Source organism: Oncorhynchus mykiss, chromosome 13, assembly GCF_057628025.1.
Source record: "Oncorhynchus mykiss isolate SJ-2025 chromosome 13, ASM5762802v1, whole genome shotgun sequence".
NCBI classification, from domain to species: Eukaryota; Metazoa; Chordata; class Actinopteri; order Salmoniformes; family Salmonidae; genus Oncorhynchus; species Oncorhynchus mykiss.
In genome coordinates this window covers 29,243,153-29,262,500 of record NC_143034.1, presented here as the reverse complement: position 1 = coordinate 29,262,500, position 19,348 = coordinate 29,243,153, and the positions used below count along the sequence as shown (strand labels likewise).

Here is a 19,348-nt window from a genome sequence, read left to right as displayed (position 1 = left end):
TCCTTTTCCTGTAGTCAACAATCATCTCCTTTGTCTTGATCACGTTGAGGGAGAGGTTGTTGTCCTGGCACCACACGTCCAGGTCTTTGACCTCCTCCCTATAGGCTGTTTCGTCGTTGTCGGTGATCCGGACTACCACTGTTGTGTCATCGGCAAACTTAATGATGGTGTTGGAGTCGTGCCTGGCCGTGCAGTCATGAGTGAACAGGGAGTACAGGAGGGGACTGAGCACGCACCCCTGAGGGGCCCCTGTATTGAGGATCAGCATGGCGGATGTGTTGTTACCTACCCTTACCACCTGGGGGCGGCCCGTCAGGAAGTCCAGGATCCAGTTGCAGAGGGAGATGTTTAGTCCCAGGATCCTTAGCTTAGTGATGAGCTTTGAGGGCACTATGGTGTTGAACGCTAAGCTGTAGTCAATGAATAGCATTCTCACATAGGTGTTCCTTTTGTCCAGGTGGGAAAGGGCAGTGTGGAGTGCAATAGAGATTGCATAATCTTTGGATCTGTTAGGGCGGTATGCAAATTGGAGTGGGTCTATGGTTTCTGGGATAATGGTGTTGATGTGAGCCATGAAAGCCATTCAAAGCACTTCATGCCTACAGACGTGAGTGCTACGGGTTGGTAGTAATTTAGGCAGGTTACCTTAGTGTTCTTGGTCTGCTTGAAATATGTTGGTATTACAGACTCAGACAGGGAGAGGTTGAAAATGTCAGTGAAGACACTTGCCAGTTGGACAGCGCATGCTCGGAGTACACGTCCTGGTAATCCATCTGGCCCTGCGGCCTTGTGAATGTTGACCTGTATAAAGGTCTTACTCACATCGGATGAGACAAGCGTGATCAAATTTCCGTGCTCTGTGTGTGGGTTTGTATATGTATGCATGTGTTTTTGCGTGTGTGTTCAGTGTATATGTGTGTGTGTGTGTGTGTGTGTGTGTGTGTGTGTGTGTGTGTGTGTGTGTACGTACACTATATATACAAAGGTATGTCATCCATTCAGATGAGTGGATTTGGCTATTTCATTCACACCCGTTGCTGACGGGGGTATACAATCGAGCACACAGCCATGCAATCTCCATAGACAAACATTGGCAGTAGATGGCCTTACTGAAGAGCTCAGTGGCTTTCAACAGGGCACGTCATGAGATGCCACCTTTCCAACAAGTCAGTTTGTCACATTTCTGGCCTGCTAGAGCTGCCCATGTCAACTGTAAGTGCTGTTATTGGGAAGTGGAAATGTCTAGGAACAACAACGGCTCAGCCTCGTTGTTGCACAAAGTGAGGTCCATAGAGAAATGTTTTGCCGAGATTGGTGTGGAAGAACTTGAATGACCTGCACAGAGCCCTGACCTCAACCCCATCGAACACCTTTGGGATGAATTGGAATGCTGACTGCGAGCCAGACCTAATCACCCAACATCGGTGCCCGACCTCACTAATGCTCTTGTGGCTGAATGGAAGCAAGTCCCTGCAGCAATGTTCCAACATCTAGTGAAAAGCCTTTCCAGAAGAGTGGAGGCTGTTATAGCAGCAAAGGGGGGACCAACTCCATATTAATGTCCATGATTTTGGAATGAGATGTCCAATGAGCAGGTGTCCACATTCTCTTGGTCATGTAGTGTCTGTGTGAGCGTGAACTGAATGTAAATGTGTGAGAATACATTATAAGTGTATTTGTATATATTTGTGAGTGTATGCATGAGTGTACTGATGTAGCTGCAGTATATGTTGGCGTATGCACCATATGTGTGAATGTATGTCCGTGTATCTCTGTGTGTATCCTGTTATTGATCTCAGCATGTTAATACGTGGTCATAAGTGTGTGTGTGTTGTATTGCAGGGAACCGTGTGTATGTGTGTGTGTGTGTGTGTGTGTGTGTGTGTGTGTGTGTGTGTGTGTGTGTGTGTGTGTGTGTGTGTGTGTGGGTGGATGGGTGGGTGGGTGGGTGTGGGTGGGTGTGTGTGTGTGTTTAACAAGAGGAGGTAATAAAAGCTGCCTGTCTGCCTGTATGAAATTACTCTGTAATGGAGTGCGGCCAGTCTCAGGCTATTAGAGCTCTCTGCAATCAGTAATTCATTCTCACTCTCTTCATGGCCCCCATTCCTCTTCCTCCTCCTCCTCTTCGCTGGCACTGCAGATGTCTGACTGACTGACTCCTCTTACTGGAGATGTCTTGTTCACTTCCCCCTGCAGACATCTTGATACAACCCCTGTCTTTCTCCTCTCACGGTAGTCACATTCTTCTTCCTACTGCAGCAGCAGAGGTCTGGTTCCACTTGAACATCTAATACTGTATGGCTTATCTGCTATTCCTGTTCCATCGTATTCTTCAGATGGCAGCAGATGAAACTGTTCCTGCCTTTTTTTTAAAAATTCTTCCTCTCTCCCCTTCCAAAGCAGGGGGAACTCGTAGGCAGTCTTTCACGGTGGCGATTTCTATTATGCCAAAGAAGTTTGGTAGCGATCGTTTTAAAAAAAACGCACCGCCTACGAAGCCATTCACTCATTTGTTCCAGATTTCATCCACACTGATTGTCGGGACCTCCAGCGGTTATCGGTAATGAAGGTGAACTATCTCCCAGTTCCAAGCAGCACAGCAAGGCGAGACTTTGGACAGACTTGAACAGCCCTCAACTTCCAGGCTGCGTCTGACATGGCACACTCTTCTCAGGGCTCTCTGGTCAAAAGTAGTGCTCTGCTTTAGGGAGAATAGGGTGCCATTTTGAATGCACTTCCAGAGACTCAAGTCTCCAGCACTACTGCATCAGTTTCCCCCTGGGCCTGGGTGGGTTGCTGCTCCTCTCTCCCCCCCCCCCCCCCCCACCCCCCTGCCCCGGAGCGCATCGCCCACCGTCCAGCACTGCTAGGATGAGCTCATCGGCACGCTTGCTGCCAGAGCAGAAATGAGAGCCTTCTGCTCTGTGCGAGGCCAGCCTAGGTTAGGCCAGCACATAGCGTGACTAAACGGAATCAGAGAGAGGGGGAAAGCTGTTTAGTGCATGATAAAAAGGTGGACGGTCTTGGTTTTGGCTTCGTACCGTCCTCTGAATTGCTTAATCTGGCTGAATGTTTTTCCCTAAACATTGTTTACTGAATGACTTCGCCATCCACGCCATTGTGCTGTCCGTTGGAGACGAGCGGCGCTGACGCCGAAGTGGGCTAAAGTGCGAAAGCTCAGCGGTTTGGGAGTTCTCGTAAACTCTCTCGGCAAGCTAGGGGGTGTCAGCGATTGATGAAATGCTAAACGGCGTCGAAATGTTTGGATGTTTTGTTTTGTTTTCAGTGTTCTGGAATCCTACTATCCCAGGGTTGAGCTTCGGTTGACCCCCCCCCCCCAACGTAGCCCTACTCAATAAGTCTTACATCAACACTTCAGTGCAGCGCCTCTGAAACCCCCACAGACGGACAGGAAGAAACAGGAGAGAGAGAGAGAGGAAGAGAGAGGGAGTATGAGGAAAAACCCAAGCCACAAGTGTACGAGTTCCTTTGTGGCACTTTTGCCGGGTTTATCCATTATTAAACCGAGGGGTACATCTCCTTGAGACGCTTCCCGCACTGCCCCAGAGGATTCCCAAAGACAAGGACACCGTAGGGGGAAGAGTATAACTGATCCTGAATTGACAGCACATGTACCAGAAAGCATCCCAATGAAACGGTCATATACTCGGAATATAACATTTTCACACATTTTGTCAATAAACTTTTCCCAAAGCTAGCCTACCATTTCCATGGCCAGACGCACAGACCATTTAAATCTGAGGGATAGATGTCCAGATGCTATCTACTCTATGCCTTCTGTTACATTCCTTCAAGTTCAAAGCTGCAGTATTCGTAAACTCAATTTCCATAGCAACTGTAAGTACTGGGGAGTACATTTAGCATCTTATCATGTCCTGCAAATCTCATGCAGTTCCCTAATAACCGATTCTCGGAAACTCTCTCGCAATCCTGATTCTTAGAAATCATTATGAGGGCTTGGAATCCATTCAAACATGCCGACGGGGTCTCTTTTGGTGTCTTATTCAAATGCTCCGCAAACCTTTTAAACTCGGAAATGTGTAGTACTTACAAGCAGATACAGGTGTCAATGGGAATGTCATTACTGACATAAGGTGTTGCGAATGCCGTTCACGCTGGTGGTAAGCTTACAGGAGCCACATGTGTCTGATGTACAGTATGAATCTGCATTTAGGCAGGCCTGATCAGTGGCACTAGTCTAGTCAGCCATCTGTTCTTGTCAACCATCCACAACTCCTGTTCTTCTTACGATGTGAGGAAAACACTTGTCTGTGTGCTCACTGGAATTATGGAACTGATACAATCATTTCTCTGTGGCCAATGAGGATATGTTGGGGAATAGGGCAAACCAATTGCAGATGTCCCCGAGGGCGTGTTTAGGTCCTTATTATTTGCTTTCTTTGGGTATTTATCCCATTTGTACAGCTGGGCTTTCTGCAGCAGAACTCAGTAAATGTGATTAGCTAATTGATCCCTCCATGGAGCCATGGATTTAAGACCCCCTCCCCCTGGTGTCAGAGCTGTAGAGACACAGATGCACAAACAAACCAACGGACACCGAGTAACGACACAGAGCGACGATGAGCGCTCGCTAGCTGGTCGTCAAATTCAAATACGCCTAATCCTCGGAGCCCAGTGAGATCAAAGTCCCTCGTAAAATGTCTGAGTTCATATGTGAACGTAATAAACAGCAACCGCTCCCATCATGCTTTGTTTGGAAACATCCCATGTAAACACGTATATCACAAACATCTGGCAGGGGAACATCTGGCAGGGGACTCAGCCCATGGTGCTTTGTTTGAACAGTCGTTCGTTCATTCTGAGTTAAGCCCGTTGTTATGTATCGACGCACAGTTTGCACACTAAACATTTCACGTATAAATTCAATGACTCACTTATCTATCTTATGATCCAGAGACTCAAATGTACTGCAATCAAAATGTGCTTAATCACTACGAACAGTGTTACTGTTGGCACGGGTGGTGTGTTGCTGTAATGTTTTATGTTGTTGTATTTTGGTGCGTGATCCTGTTCTGTGGGATATCCTTACTGTACATGAGCAAAAACCACCCAAACCAGTTCTTATTTCATGGGTAAATCATTTTGGCCCACTTTTGTGGGGTACCTACCTCGATTCACGGCTGCTTTATGAAGCAGAGAAGTCAAATGAAAGTTGAAGGGGGAAAAAAGGGGAAGGGTAGTTTTGAGCACATCCCTTTTTATTGTAATAATGTCCACCTGCATTGTTTTACAGTACAGAAATATGCCACACAAAGCACTATGGACCAATAAGCTGAAAATACCCCCCAGAAAGGTGGAGGGTAACACTTTAGTTCAACACATTGTACACATTCTTGCTATTGCCAGCTGACAGAAAGAGCAATGACTTGACATAAGATATGCAGTGGGCGACAAACTGTGTCACACGTGCACTATTTACATTCAAGCGTGCCAAACGCCCACTGTCTCCTCACCCAGATTTCCACTGATGCAATGACGGCCGACGATAAGCGTCTCGCTAGCTGACGTGCTATAATGCTATGTAGCGTAACGAAGTCCAGCCTACGGAGCCAGACATGTCCCCCGGGACAGTGTTGAGACTAGTTCACATGCTCCGTCCAGACTCCCAGTGACAGCTGCAACTGGAACAGTGGAGTTTGATGCCACCCTCTGAACCTCCGGTGGGCTGGGAGTGGGGGAACACACCGCCGACATTCCCTGGCAATCACCTCACCGGAGGAAGGTCAAGTCATGGCCGAAAAATGGTTTGCAACTGGGTCGGTGGCAGACAAGTCTGCATTAATTCAACGATACGACGGTAGATGCCAACGGTTCGAGGGATCCAGCAGCTCTTGAACCCCACATGAACTCTACACAAACCTCCCCGGGTTGACATGTTCACGGCCTAAGTTTTTTTTTTTTTTTTAAGCGCTGTCAAAAACAGATGGAAATGATAGAACCTTTATCAGAACAGTCGTAAAATCGAGTCTTTCTTTATCTTGGCTATCCACCTGTGGCTGGGGTTGGATGCGAGTGAACACCGCACATTGTCCATGCTTGTGTTCTTCGCCTTCGCTCTTGACAAAGGAATCTAGCCGAAATGGTTCTGGCCCTGGCTTTTCTTCCTCCTGTTTGTTTAACATGATCCATTTGTATTAAAAGAAGATTATTACTTGGATTTTTTTCCCCCCCGGAGTGCGTCCCCCCCGTCCTTTCTATTATTCATCACAGCAGTCTGCCTTGTGCCTCAGCCTGCCTGTGTTTGAAATGGAGATGTTGACACAATCCTCCCGAAGCAGCAGCTTCCTGCCCGGAGAACAGCGGTGGCAGCAAACAGGACATGGCACCCCCTGACCCACTTTTAAATAACGTTGGGCTTGTATGACATGGCACTCCGAAGGAGCACGGATTCGGCAAACTGGCTAAATGGCAAAAGAGGGAAAGAACGATTTATAGGGAGACGGGAAAACAGTCCTGGGTCTGGCGGAAAGTGCAGATGAGTAAGGCCAACAGAAACATACAAACCCCCGGTCGGCAGAACACAGCCTGTCAATCAACTTCAGAGCAACTCCCTCACCTCAACCTCATGTAGAGAGGTGCGGTATAGAAATGTAAACCTCTCATGTCATTACTGAAATGTGACTAGAATAGCTAATGGCAAAACCCCTTACCCCGAGTCTGAAACAGCCAAAGGCCACCTTACCTCATGAGTAGGCTAGTCTATCCATTGTTCAATAACAAAAATAACTTCACAACTAAACCTGTTGATAGCTAATTGCTATTTAATCCTAATTACAGAGTGAATTCCCTTGGTAAATGTGGAAAGGTCAGAGAGAGCAATGCAGAAGATCTGACCCTGACAGAAAGTAGGTTCCCAGAAGCAACTGGTATTAATGCCACACTGATGTGAGACGCCATTCGTGCTTTGATCTTTCCAGTGATCTGACAGACAAAGCTCAAGGAAGCACAAAAGCCCAGGCTCTGGGTGCTATGGTTGCAGTGCCAACCCATGAAAGGTCACAAGCAGAACAGCAAAGAACAGTTGGTGGGGGAAAAAATGTGTTTGAGTTACCAACCAACCCTGCAAAGGCCACAGGTGAACAGTCAAGCCAGAACAAAACAGCTGTAAAGCTCTCCACACTCCATACGTTTGCCCACCGGCACCTTGTGACACTGCAAAATACCCTCTTCCAATCTCCATCTGGCACAGTGAGGTTTTTTTTTTTTGCTGTAGGGGAGATGGAAGTGGGGTGGGGGCAGTTTCCTGAGGAAACAGCTGGCTGCCTGCAGGGCCATAGAACTGGAGAATTATTGCAAGGTAAATGTGGCACAGGCCACAATGGGTAGGCAGGCAGTGAGGAGAGGGGGGGGGGGGGTCATTTACTGTATTGTACCCCTCTGAGTGGGAACACCACTGTTTGTCCTTGATGCTAAGCCTGGTTCTTAGCCTACAATTCACCATGGTGTTTTCATCAAATCAAATCAAATGTTATTGGTCACACACATATTTATGGAAAGATATCTCTCTGTTGGTATGACAACATTTGCATTGGGTCAGATCAGTGATATACTGTAAATTAGGTACACGAAATTATACATTTTCATGCAATCAACAAATTGCGAAAAGCCTCTGAGAGAAGGTGTAATTGACAGAGAAACTCGTCAAAAATGGCATGGTCTATTGTTTCAACTCTTGTGCTGTGACATATACAGTGGGGAGAACAAGTATTTGATACACTGCCAATTTTGCAAGTTTTCCTACTTACAAAGCATGTAGAGGTCTGTCATTTTTATCATAGGTACACTTCAACTGTGAGAGACGGAATCTAAAACAACAATCCAGAAAATCACATTGTATGATTTTTAAGTAATTAATTTTATTGCATGACATAAGTATTTGATACATCAGAAAAACAGAACTTAATATTTTGTACAGAAACCTTTGTTTGCAATTACAGAGATCATACGTTTCCTGTAGTTCTTCACCAGGTTTGCACACACTGGAGCAGGGATTTTGGCCCACTCCTCCATACAGACCTTCTCCAGATCCTTCAGGTTTCGGGGCTGTCGCTGGGCAATACGGACTTTCAGCTCCCTTCAAAGATTTTCTATTGGGTTCAGGTCTGGAGACTGGCTAGGCCACTCCAGGACCTGAGATGCTTCTTACGGAGCCACTACTTAGTTGCCCTGGCTGTGTGTTTTGGGTCGTTGTCATGCTGGAAGACCCAGCCATGACCCATCTTCAATGCTCTTACTGAGGGAAGGAGGTTGTTGGCCAAGATCTCGCGATACATGGCAACCATCCATCCTCCCCTCAATACGGTGCAGTCGTCCTGTCCCCTTTGCAGAAAAGCATCCCCAAAGAATGATGTTTCCACCTCTATGTTTCACGGTTGGGATGCTGTTCTTGGGGTTGTACTCATCCTTCTTCTTCCTCCAAACACGGCGAGTGGAGTTTAGACCAAAAATCCCAATTTATGTATCATCAGACCACATGACCACCTCCCATTCCTCCTCTGGATGATCCAGATGGTCATTGGCAAACTTCAGACGGGCCTGGACATGCGCTGGCTTGAGCAGGGGGACCTTGCGTGCGCTGCAGGATTTTAATCCATGACGGCGTAGTGTGTTAATAATGGTTTTCTTTGAGACTATGGTCCCAGCTCTCTTCAGGTCATTGACCAGGTCCTACCGTGTAGTTCTGGGCTGATCCCTCACCTTCCTCATGATCATTGATGCCCCACGAGGTGAGATCTTGCATGGAGCCCCAGACCGAGGGTGATTGACCGTCATCTTGAACTTCTTCCATTTTCTAATAATTGCACCAACAGTTGTTGCCTTCTCACCAAGCTGCTTGCCTATTGTCCTGTAGCCCATCCCAGCCTTGTGCAGGTCTACAATTTTATCCCTGATGTCCTTAGACAGCTCTCTGGTCTTGGCCATTGTGGAGAGGTTGGAGTCTGATTGATTGAGTGTGTGGACAGGTGTCTTTCATACAGGTAACGAGTTCAAACAGGTGCAGTTAATACAGGTAATGAGTGGAGAACAGGAGGGCTTCTTAAAGAAAAACGAACAGGTCTGTGAGAGCCAGAATTCTTACTGGTTGGTAGGTGATCAAATACTTATGTCATGCAATAAAATGCAAATTAATTACATAAAAATCATACAATGTGATTTTCTGGATTTTTGTTTTAGATTCCGTCTCTCACAGTTAAAGTGTACCTATGATAAAAAATGACAGACCTCTACATGCTTTGTAAGTAGGGAAACCTGCAAAATCGTCAGTGTATCAAATACTTACTCTCCACTGTATGAGTTGCGGCCTTGTACGGGTTGGGATTGCGAGTCTTTCATGTGTTGTGTAGGTTGTAGCTCTAGAGGTTTCCCTGGTAAAAAAAAAAAAAGGTCTATTGACATTGATGGGACTTGCGGGATAAATAAAGGCTTCAATAAAATGTTGGTGACTTGTAGTGTTGCGACTCAGTGTTAACTGTTGTGTCCCACAGCGATGGACAGGCACGATGAGACCATCCCTGAGCACCCCAACAACAGCAACATCCGCTGCAGTCCCCAGGACAAACGCTGCATTCAGAAGACCCTGGCCCGCCACCCCGCCAAATCCACTAATCAGAGAAGCAACAACGCCAGGGAGGACCCAAAGGCTGCCCTGGTGAGCGCACCAACCACCGTTCACCTCCGTATAGGAAAAGACTACAGCTAAAGGTTACGTGTAGGAAAACATTACATACGCACATTTAAAGTATTTGAGCAGGTGCTGGATATAAAAAAGAATGTCACCCCATAGCTTTCAACTAGAGTCCAGTTCAGTCTTGTTACTAGACCGACACAGGTCTAACAGGTGTTTTCAATTACTATTTTACAGATCCAAATCCATGAGTTTAGCAGCTGGGTTACAAACGGCATGTAACCTATTCGCTATTTTCAGCCCTCATCATTCAATGGCCATCTCATGAAACGTAAACCCAGGTGTTCACTGAAATCAACAACAAAGGGTCGTATAAAACTCTTTGCCATTTCCAGATACCTACATGGACGTATATAAGCATACATGGGCGTACATGCCCAAACATCTACATGGGCCGCACTAGCCTGGATACCAGTCTGTTTAGCTAACATTCCACTCCTTATTCTCCGCGTCATATGCCAAAGATTAACATAACAGGAGTGGCAAGGAGTGGAATGATCGCTGAACAGATTTCCGACTAATTCCACTGGTCGTCCTCAGGCTCCATGTCGTGCTGAGCTGCAGAGAGCGCTGGACCGACTGGTGTCCAACACTCGCACCCATGAGGATCTCTACAGTATCCCCATACCCAACTGTGACAAGAACGGAGACTTCCATGCCAAGCAGGTTTGTCGACTGACAAGGAGTCCTTATCCCAATGGCATCTATATTATGCACTATTCAGGAAGTCCTCCGACATACTCTGAAATGGCACCTTATTTATGCCATTTATGCACTATTTTTTTAACCAGAGCCCTATTGGCCACTGCCAAAAAAGTAGACCACTACAAGGAATATCGTGCCATTTTGGATGCAGACATTTATCCAAGTAGTCTGTGTAGAAGGTCTTTATCATTCACTCGATCTGGTCTCAGACAGGCGCATAAGAACACACCACGCAAACAAACCCCTCTAACATTGTCACGGCTCTATTAGCCAAAACACCACAATGGCCCTGTAACAGCATTGTTTTCTGTGAGCATTTTCTCCTGCCAAGACTCCACATATACAGACAAGCAAAAATTTACCAAAGAAAAACCGCGCTGAACCGTGCACGTACAACACGACACAGTGGTTAACCTAAAAGGGTTGACAGTAATCGCTTCACTGCAGTGATAGATGTCATTAGCTTTTCGAAAAGCAATTATTTCTCCGCTATGTCTGAAATGGGCGGCTTTGTAGATAAGACGGGGAAGAATCTGAGAACACGGAGCTCGATAAGGCTCGTTGCTCTGTAGAGCAGAATACGCTACGAAGCAACAGGCGTAGCAGAGTCAGTCAGTGGTAAAAGTCTTACCCTGCCAAGGGCATCAGAGTCTGGGCTCAGGCTTGATTGTGTAACACAGTTAATGTACCCTTGTCTGCTCTTTATAGTGTGTAAAAGGCATCTGTTCACTGTTGAACTATAACTGCATTGTGGTAGAGATTCACGGCACCCTTTGTGAGTATAACTAAGGTTATGAGAGGTCATCTGGCATCTTTTCATTGCACAGGAGGAATCTCAATAGGAAAGTTGAGCCAGGCTGATGGGGTGTTTCAAAACCACCCCAGGCTACATACAGATATGTATCACTCAGTGGTTGTGATTCATACAACTTTGAGATTATATTCAATTAATCCACATTCACACTGGTGAGATTGAGGGGCTTGAGAGAAAGTGATTAACAAAGGGAACAATGTCAAATATAACAGTGGTTTGAATGTGAAGGTACCTCAGGTTTGAATGTGAAGGTACCTTAAAGATGGAATCCGCAGTAGGGTGGAAACATCGCCACTGACCGCTCTACCACTGTTGTTATTGTTTTTGTTTTTGTTTCCGGAGCTGAAGAGAGTCGTGCGGCATGGTAAAAAAAAATATTGCAGTACATATTGCGCTCTTCTATCGTTGCTTGCAATGATGTCCGAGGATGACAAAAAGTGTTTGCTGTTTGCAGTAACTTCTTTGTTGTTGTAATATCACAAACGGACGTGGCGTTTCACCGTTAAGTAATCCAGCTACAAGGGAACTTAAGTGCTATTAAGAAACTGCAACAGCTTATGCCAGAGTACCTGCAGTTTTCTGAACCAAAAATATATATTTCGTTGTTGGACATAAAATACTATAGAATCACCAGGAAATCAGCTCAAAGTGATTTTAATTTAGGAAATCTGTTCCCAAGTATTCCCATGCATAAATAGAGAGCCATATGTGACAATATCACAATGCAATCAAGGTTTGAAATGAAATATATCTGTTTGAGATTGTTGCGGCCAATTTGCAGTGTACAAATGATTTATAACTATGTTCCAGCCCGCGACCATCCGCTCAAGGAAAAATTACATTGCTGAATGTATTTGGAGGCCCCTACCTTATGCCATTGATCTGATTTGATCTGTATCATATGCCTATCGTGCAACAAATGCCATTTGGCTTGTGACTGACACCTGTCTTGTTTCTTGTGTCTACAGTGCCAGCCAGCACGTGACGGGCAGCGAGGAAAGTGCTGGTGTGTCGACCAGAAGACGGGCATGAGGCTGCCAGGGCCCATGGAGCTGCGGGGGGAACTGGACTGCCACCAGCTAATTACTGCAACCATGAGAGAGTGAGGAGGGGACCGGCTGGGCCCCTGGGGGGCCAGGGCTAGGGCTTAGGGCCAGCCAAATTCTACTGGTGCTGTTTAGTTACAACTATGGAAGGGAAGGACTTAACCCTAAAGCCCCACTTCACGTGAGGCTAACGGTACTTGCTTGATATGAAAAAGATAAAAGGAAACCATAGAATTTTGCTATTTTACTATTGTTTGTTTTCGTGTGTGAGCGTATGTCTGTATGCATCTTTTTGAGCACATGTGTGTATTTTACGTTTCTGTGAAGTTAGGCAGATGCTCTTGCTTTAAATGACAGGTGGCAAACAACAGACTCCCGAATAAAAGTGTTGTAATCATTCTTCTCAAAACAGGACAACGTTGGTTTAGTGTAGTCTAGTTGAACTCTGATTTCCATCTCTTAGCATCTTTGAAACAAAAAACAGAAAATCTTTACGCATGAGTTAAGTGTCCTAACATGACTCACCATCGACCATTCAGCAGCAGCTGTGGAAAATAATGACTATTGCGAGTGTGTATGAGAGAGAGAGAGAATTACCAATTGATGATAAGCCGCAGCTTTTCACAACACTTGGAGACATGAAGTGAAAAGAGAGATTACTTTTGAAAGAATAAACTGTACCTCTGAGAGGAGCCCAGAATAGATGTGCTTTACCGTTATCCCCCCCCCCCCCCCCCTTCGTTCCCTCCTCTCCGCTTCCCCCCTTCTCTTTGACTGGGAGCTCTCTCTCTCTCTGGCTTATTTGTCCAGGGGGACTGGCATCATAGCTGGGCTCGGGACTCTGTACACTGCTGATAGGATAATCTTGTTTCTCCAGCTGGGGCTGAAGTACTAAGACGCCAGTGCTGCTGCTCTCATGTTTGTATGAATATGCTTCTATATACAGGATTTCTTTCCAACCAAGAGACTGCTTGTTGGCAGTATTGTGTTGTTTATAGTGGTGCTATACACTCACTGTGCCCCGAAAAAAAAAAAAAGTGTTTTTTTTTCTTCTTCTCCTGTGCTTTTTGGGGGATTGTTTTTAGAAGGAGACAGAGATACAAACTCCCAGATGAGGGGGGCGATCTTAGAATAGCCTAAATGTGTGACTGACCACAAATACGGTCTAGTTGTCACACAAATATCTCCAAGTTTTTATACTGCATTGATGAAATAAAACATAAGTAAATACACGGATCTCAGTGGGAGCATTACTGTAGTTAACCCGCCTGACTGTTTCATGGACTAATGTAGTGTGACTTTGCATGATTGTAGCACGTGTGGCTCGTGACAACTTCTCGCGGCTAGAAGGGAAGAGGACTTTATGGCTGCAATGATGAAAAAAAAAAACACGCTCTAGACAGCCTCTGTAATGGCTAGCTGGCTGAAACGTTCGGAGAAACGCCAGACGTCTATATAATAGCATTGGAATCCTCACTAAGAGATAGCATCCTGGTCATACATGGACTCCCTCCAGTATAAGTGAACACCCTTGACTTTTACTCTGGCAGAGCCAGTTATCAGGTTCGACGTCATCGATGAAGCAGTATACGAGCCAAGGAATCATTGATTTGTGTTATTATGTGGACAAACTCCCTAGTGCATCATACTCCTACATACCTTCCACATACACTACATGGACAAGACTGTTAACATCCCTACAGCGATTTGATTGTACTGTATTGCAAACGGGTGGAAAAGATTGGTGATGGGTTCCCTCGGGCTATGATCTATGATGTGATTGGTTGATTGACCGACTCAGGCTTAATCTGTGGACCACAGGGAGTATAGGAGAGAAGACGGCCCTTGAACACAGGACAGTCTGATCAGCAAGGTCGGTCGTTTGTCATTTCTAGAAATGGATAGTGCACTTAATCCCCCTGAGAGAGTTTGGTTACTAATTGACTCCAGGGAGGATTCATCTCGCCGGGACATTCATTATTGGTGTTAACAGTACACTGGCACAGTTAGCTTCCTGTAGAGCGAGGCGAGGGGACAGTGCCGAGGGGGTAAACCAGACGGACATGGGCAGCAGTTGTCCTGCTTCCTCTCTTTCAAGAACTGAAAGAAGAGTGCAGGACGGGTTGTCCAAAAACGGACTCCTACAAATGATAGGCAGCTCTTTTTGTCAGCAGAGATGTGAGCAGATCGACTAGAGGGAGAGGGAGCAGAGACGGTGTGAGTGACAGAGAGCTCGGGAGTTCCAGCTACATTTGTGTCGCAACTGATTTGCTCTCACAAAAAGCCACATTGTGTCCGTAAGGCACACAGCTTTTACCATTCACTCTCTCTCTCTCTCATACCCCTCTGGTTTGACAGAGGAGCCTAGAAGTAATTCAAGGGCTTTCCTCTGGCTGTTATCCAGAGCAGAAGAGCACATACTGTAGCAAGTCCAACTTAGCCCAACATAGCAATGCCCTTCAACACGGTTGTGCTGTGATTGCTGCCATGGGGTAGTACATCCTGGGACAGAAACATCTAATTTCATTAGGCAACATTGAACATTCACACCTCCCTGCCTGGGGACAAAGTAGATAGAAAACCCGCTGTGCTACATTACCATTCAGAATCACAATATCAAAGACATTTGGGTCGATGTGTGACATGACCTGACATGAGCCGGGCCAAAGATAATTATTGCGGACTTAGCCAACTGTACTGTATCTGTAACTTGCTTCATTGTAAAAAATAAAATAATAATAAAAACTGCCAAAGTTATCCAAAGGGTCTATGGGGATATTGCATGGTAATAGTGTTGTAGTCTACTTAGTAGTCGCTCAGTCAATGACTTATCTTCTGAACTAATTACTAACCTGTAGACATTTACTTAGCCTACATTTGACCAAAACTTTGACCGACAAAACAAACATCCCCAGTGGGCTGGTGGAACCAACGTCCAGTTTTGCCTGCTTCCTGGGTCATTAACCTTGAAACTGAGCCTCTCGATGATCACTAATAGTTCATATTAGCTTTTTCTCAATTGACAAGTCCCTAAAACATATTTTTGGCTCTCTGAGGCTATTCGGTGAAACAGGATGCTCTTACTTTCTGCCACATTCCACCATGACATCCACTATTCCCCTAGAATACCTAAGAGCAGAGTTCCACCTCAGCAGCTCCCAAATGAAAAGCCCATATTCCAAAAGCTGGTCATATTTTCATTGTAAAAATTCCTTGTTCTAAACCATAAATCCCACATAACTTCAACAAAGCGACTGATGTCATTCCCAACTAGAAAGACATAGGAAATGGTATTAAGGAAGGAGGATATACTGTAGCTGATAAGTTGATTGCATTTCAAAACACAATGAAGTAACATGAGCAATGAAAGGCTTCTCCAAAGAAATTACAAGGAAGAGTATTTTGAGGCGTGAAACCCCAAAAACTATAGGAGTGCTTTGTGTACATTAAATGTTGATATTGCCTTGTCATGTACTGAATGAAAAAACACCATACATAAGTCTAAGGCCTTATCTTTACAAGTAGGCTGTCATTGTAAATACAAATTTGTTATTTACTGACTTGCCTGGTTATATAAAAGGTAAAACAAAGTAATATCCTAGAACATTCCATTTCTGTGCTACTGTAGATATTATCTCTAGGTAAAGTAGTGCTATGTTTCAAGTCAATGGTCCTGGTTTTCCTTTTGGATCCAAGACCTTCAGTGTTTAATTTACATTCAACGGTGTGTACCTACACTATATTACTTGATCTCTAACTTTTGCTCTACTGTATTTTGTATTTCTGAGGGATATTCCTATTTGCCTTGGACTTTACATGTTAATTCTACTGTAAAAAGATTTAAGGTAACTTTAGCATGTGTAGCCTAACTATATACTGGGTTTAAACATGGCGAGATCTTGTATGTGGGGTCCAGAACAGGGCCATGCTTTACCAACATTGAAGAAAACGCAGCAAGAATGTGTGCTTGTTACAGAATAATGATTTGGTTACCTTAGAAATGTTTACTCTATGAGAGAATTGTATACAATGTATTAGATCCAATGAAATTATAAACGTGTAGCATCTGATCTCTCGCCTGATTCTTTCCCCCTCTAAACGTCTGCATGGCATGTAGTTAAACGGTTCATGTATGTTAGATCATGTACCAAATATATTCCACCACACGGTAGATACTGAGTTCAAGGGAAAGTGTATACTGTGCTAAGTGTAGGCCATACTGATTGCACAAGAACCGAGGGTGCACTTCTAAACGGGTTGTTTCAATCAATATGTCTGGATCATCAAAGGCTAAGAAAAACATCATCCCAGTACTGTTTTCCAGGTCCACCACACAACCATAGCTACAGGTCAACCGACCGAGTCAGAAACTGCGGAAGTTTCTGTCAACTGAAAAAATCTCATGAATGTCTTTTGCCGGGTGTAACTTTTGAAGGCTCCGCTTAAACATGCACGTCGTTAACAGTATTACGCAAGGCATGTCCAACGAATACCTCAGGAATGATACATCATAATAGTGTGACTGCCACCGCTTATAAAAATACCTGCACGGTCCACCACCAGAATAAACGTTCAAGGCTGCTTAGTTCCACTGCCTGAGTCTATTGGCGAGCCCAACAGGCTTAAGACGAACTGTGCCTGAATCAGAATGGGAAATACCCCGGACCTTTCAGAAGAAAATCCTATGCCTAATCCAAAATGGGAAGTCAGTAGGGATTTAAGTGGAATCCTCTGCTTGATTTAAAATGGGATTGGCCTTTTCAAGTCTACAGGCATCCAGAATCCCAGGACTGTGCCAAGGAGGCCTGGGGGTGTGTCAGTTAAGCCCTTACATCTGGCATTTAGTCTAGGGGTCATCCGTCTCTGCACACCTCTGTCCAGTACATGAACAATAGGCTATATGAGATATTTACGGAATGCAATGGAGTACTTACTGCATGACAGGTGTCACACATCAAGTAAGTGATGCAGTGATGGAGGTCAATGTGCGCAAGCTGACCTATCCATAGATATCAAACAGTGCTAACTCAATGGGCCTATCTAAATAACTGTCGCAGAGAAAATAGTAAAGTGTTTTTCTGTATTCAACGTATTTGAACTGTATTCAAAGGTTGTGTTGGAAGACAATACAAATAGAGGGTCACACCATGATCAATAGCCTGCCAAATCAAACAACAAGTGGATTAGGGCAGAGCCATTCATTTGTTTTTTTGAAATGTCAATCCAGGTCAGAAGAGGCTTACTGTGTTATTATAAAGATGGCAACAAGCAAATAAAATCATTACTGTTGAGATTGTACCGATTGCAAAGAATGTGAGCAAGAATGCAAAGCATTTGAGTTCTAACAATCAGCGGCGATTTCAGCATGTAAATCTGGGTGGGGCAAAAAACAGTGGAATGCATGCCATCAAAGCCACTACACAACACAACACTAAACAATACATTAATTGCATGATAACCGTGACAAACGATGCCCACAAACTGTTAAGGCCTACATACAGCTGTCCCAACATTTTACCACTGCTACACCTGGCTATCAGCAGAGCCTTTTCTGGCAGCGAAACAGTTCATTCAGCCTCATTTACTGCCTTTAAAATAACATAGCAGATATGGCTGACTTGCTTAAACAAATGTGGTTTCTAATGACAATTGAGATATAGAAACTATGGCATAAGGGGACAACAAGCGGATAAGAGGCAATCCCTAATTTCAATGAAGACATTAATGAGCGAGCTAGGATGGACGTAGTCAATATAACTATTTGTTTAGCACTTTTGAAATGTACAGTGACAGAATTCAGAAAATGGGCTGTTCTTACAGTGTTCTCCCTGTACACCAAGTCAGAACAGTAGGATAAATAAATGGGTCATGAAAGCAGACAATGAAAACTCTTACAAGATTAAATGATTATATTTCTCTAAAACAGGCTATAGGCTACATGTGCACTACCAAGTTAGAACAGTAGGCACAATTAAGAGGGGTAAATAGACCAAATTATTAGGGTGAGGCACATGGGCTACTAACAGCTTACTACGCAACATACACTTAGTATTTCTTTCTTAGCTACAGTATACATATCTCCCTGGCATATTACATAGTTTATGCAGCGGCATGCAATACATTTTTGGACTCACCTTGTTGTGCTGTGCTCACTTGAACAGGAAGGTGGCACGGCGGACCTTCGTGGACAAATTTTGTCATCAAGGTCTGCCATTCTCTGAATTTATGGTGCTTTTAAGACAACTGGGAACTCAGAAAAAAAACAAAGTTGAATAATTGATCTTCAGGTCGTAACTCTAGAAAAAGGCCAGACTTACAATTCCAAGTTGGATGACCATTCAAAACATATTTCCCAGTCCTTATTTCTGGAATTCCCAGTTGTCTTGAACTCACTGAAGTCAAGATATCACAGTTCTGAGTTAACAGTTGTTTTGAGAGTGACATAAATCACGCTTCATTGACAGCATGGCCAATGTTGAATGTTTATCATTTTAAACTTGGAAAAGAGACCCTTAATCCCAGATTTGGGACCACACGGCCACTCCACTGAATTAGAAGCTAGTGATTGCTTTGCAATGCTTGCAGTTAGCCACCGTTACTGATTCCTTCCAAACCACTCATCATTGAATTTGCGATTTCCAACTTGTTGTGTAATGTTTATGTCCAATGGCCGATGAGCACCGATACGTTTTATCTACAGTACTGTTCAAAAGTTTGGGGTCACTTAGAAATGTCCTTGTTTTTGAAAGAAAAACACATTTTTGTTCATTTAAAATAACATCAAATTGATCAGAAATACAGTGTAGACATTGTTAATGTTGTAAATGACTATTGTAGCTGGAAACTGCTTATATTTAATGAAATATCTACACAGGCGTACAGAAGCCCATTATCAGCAACCATCACTCTTGTGTTCCAATGGCACATTGTGTTAGCTAATCTAAGTTTATAATTTTAAATGCTAATTGATCATTAGAAAACGCTTTTGCAATTATGTTAGCACAGCTGAAAACTGCATTAAAGATGCAATACAACTTTCTTTAGACTAGTTGAGTA

At 44.4% G+C, this 19,348-nt stretch overlaps 1 protein-coding gene across 4 annotated transcripts in view; it reads left to right on the top strand.

The window, feature by feature from the left end:
- The window catches only part of LOC100136305 (insulin-like growth factor-binding protein 4), a 21,907-nt gene extending 5,545 nt beyond the window's left edge, over positions 1–16,362 (top strand). For 2 of the 4 annotated variants that reach the window (XM_090195970.1, XM_021557125.3), the window contains exons 2-4: positions 9,528–9,691; positions 10,268–10,393; positions 12,215–16,362. In XM_090195970.1, the coding sequence (XP_090052096.1) occupies positions 9,530–9,691; positions 10,268–10,393; positions 12,215–12,352 (426 nt within the window). In that variant the 5' untranslated portion in view covers positions 9,528–9,529 and the 3' untranslated portion in view covers positions 12,353–16,362. Of the gene's footprint in view, positions 1–9,091; positions 9,128–9,527; positions 9,692–10,267; positions 10,394–12,214 lie in introns of those variants that run through there. The other 2 variants (XM_090195971.1, XM_021557126.3) reach the window with 2 other exon arrangements.
- Positions 16,363–19,348: the final 2,986 nt, after the last annotated feature.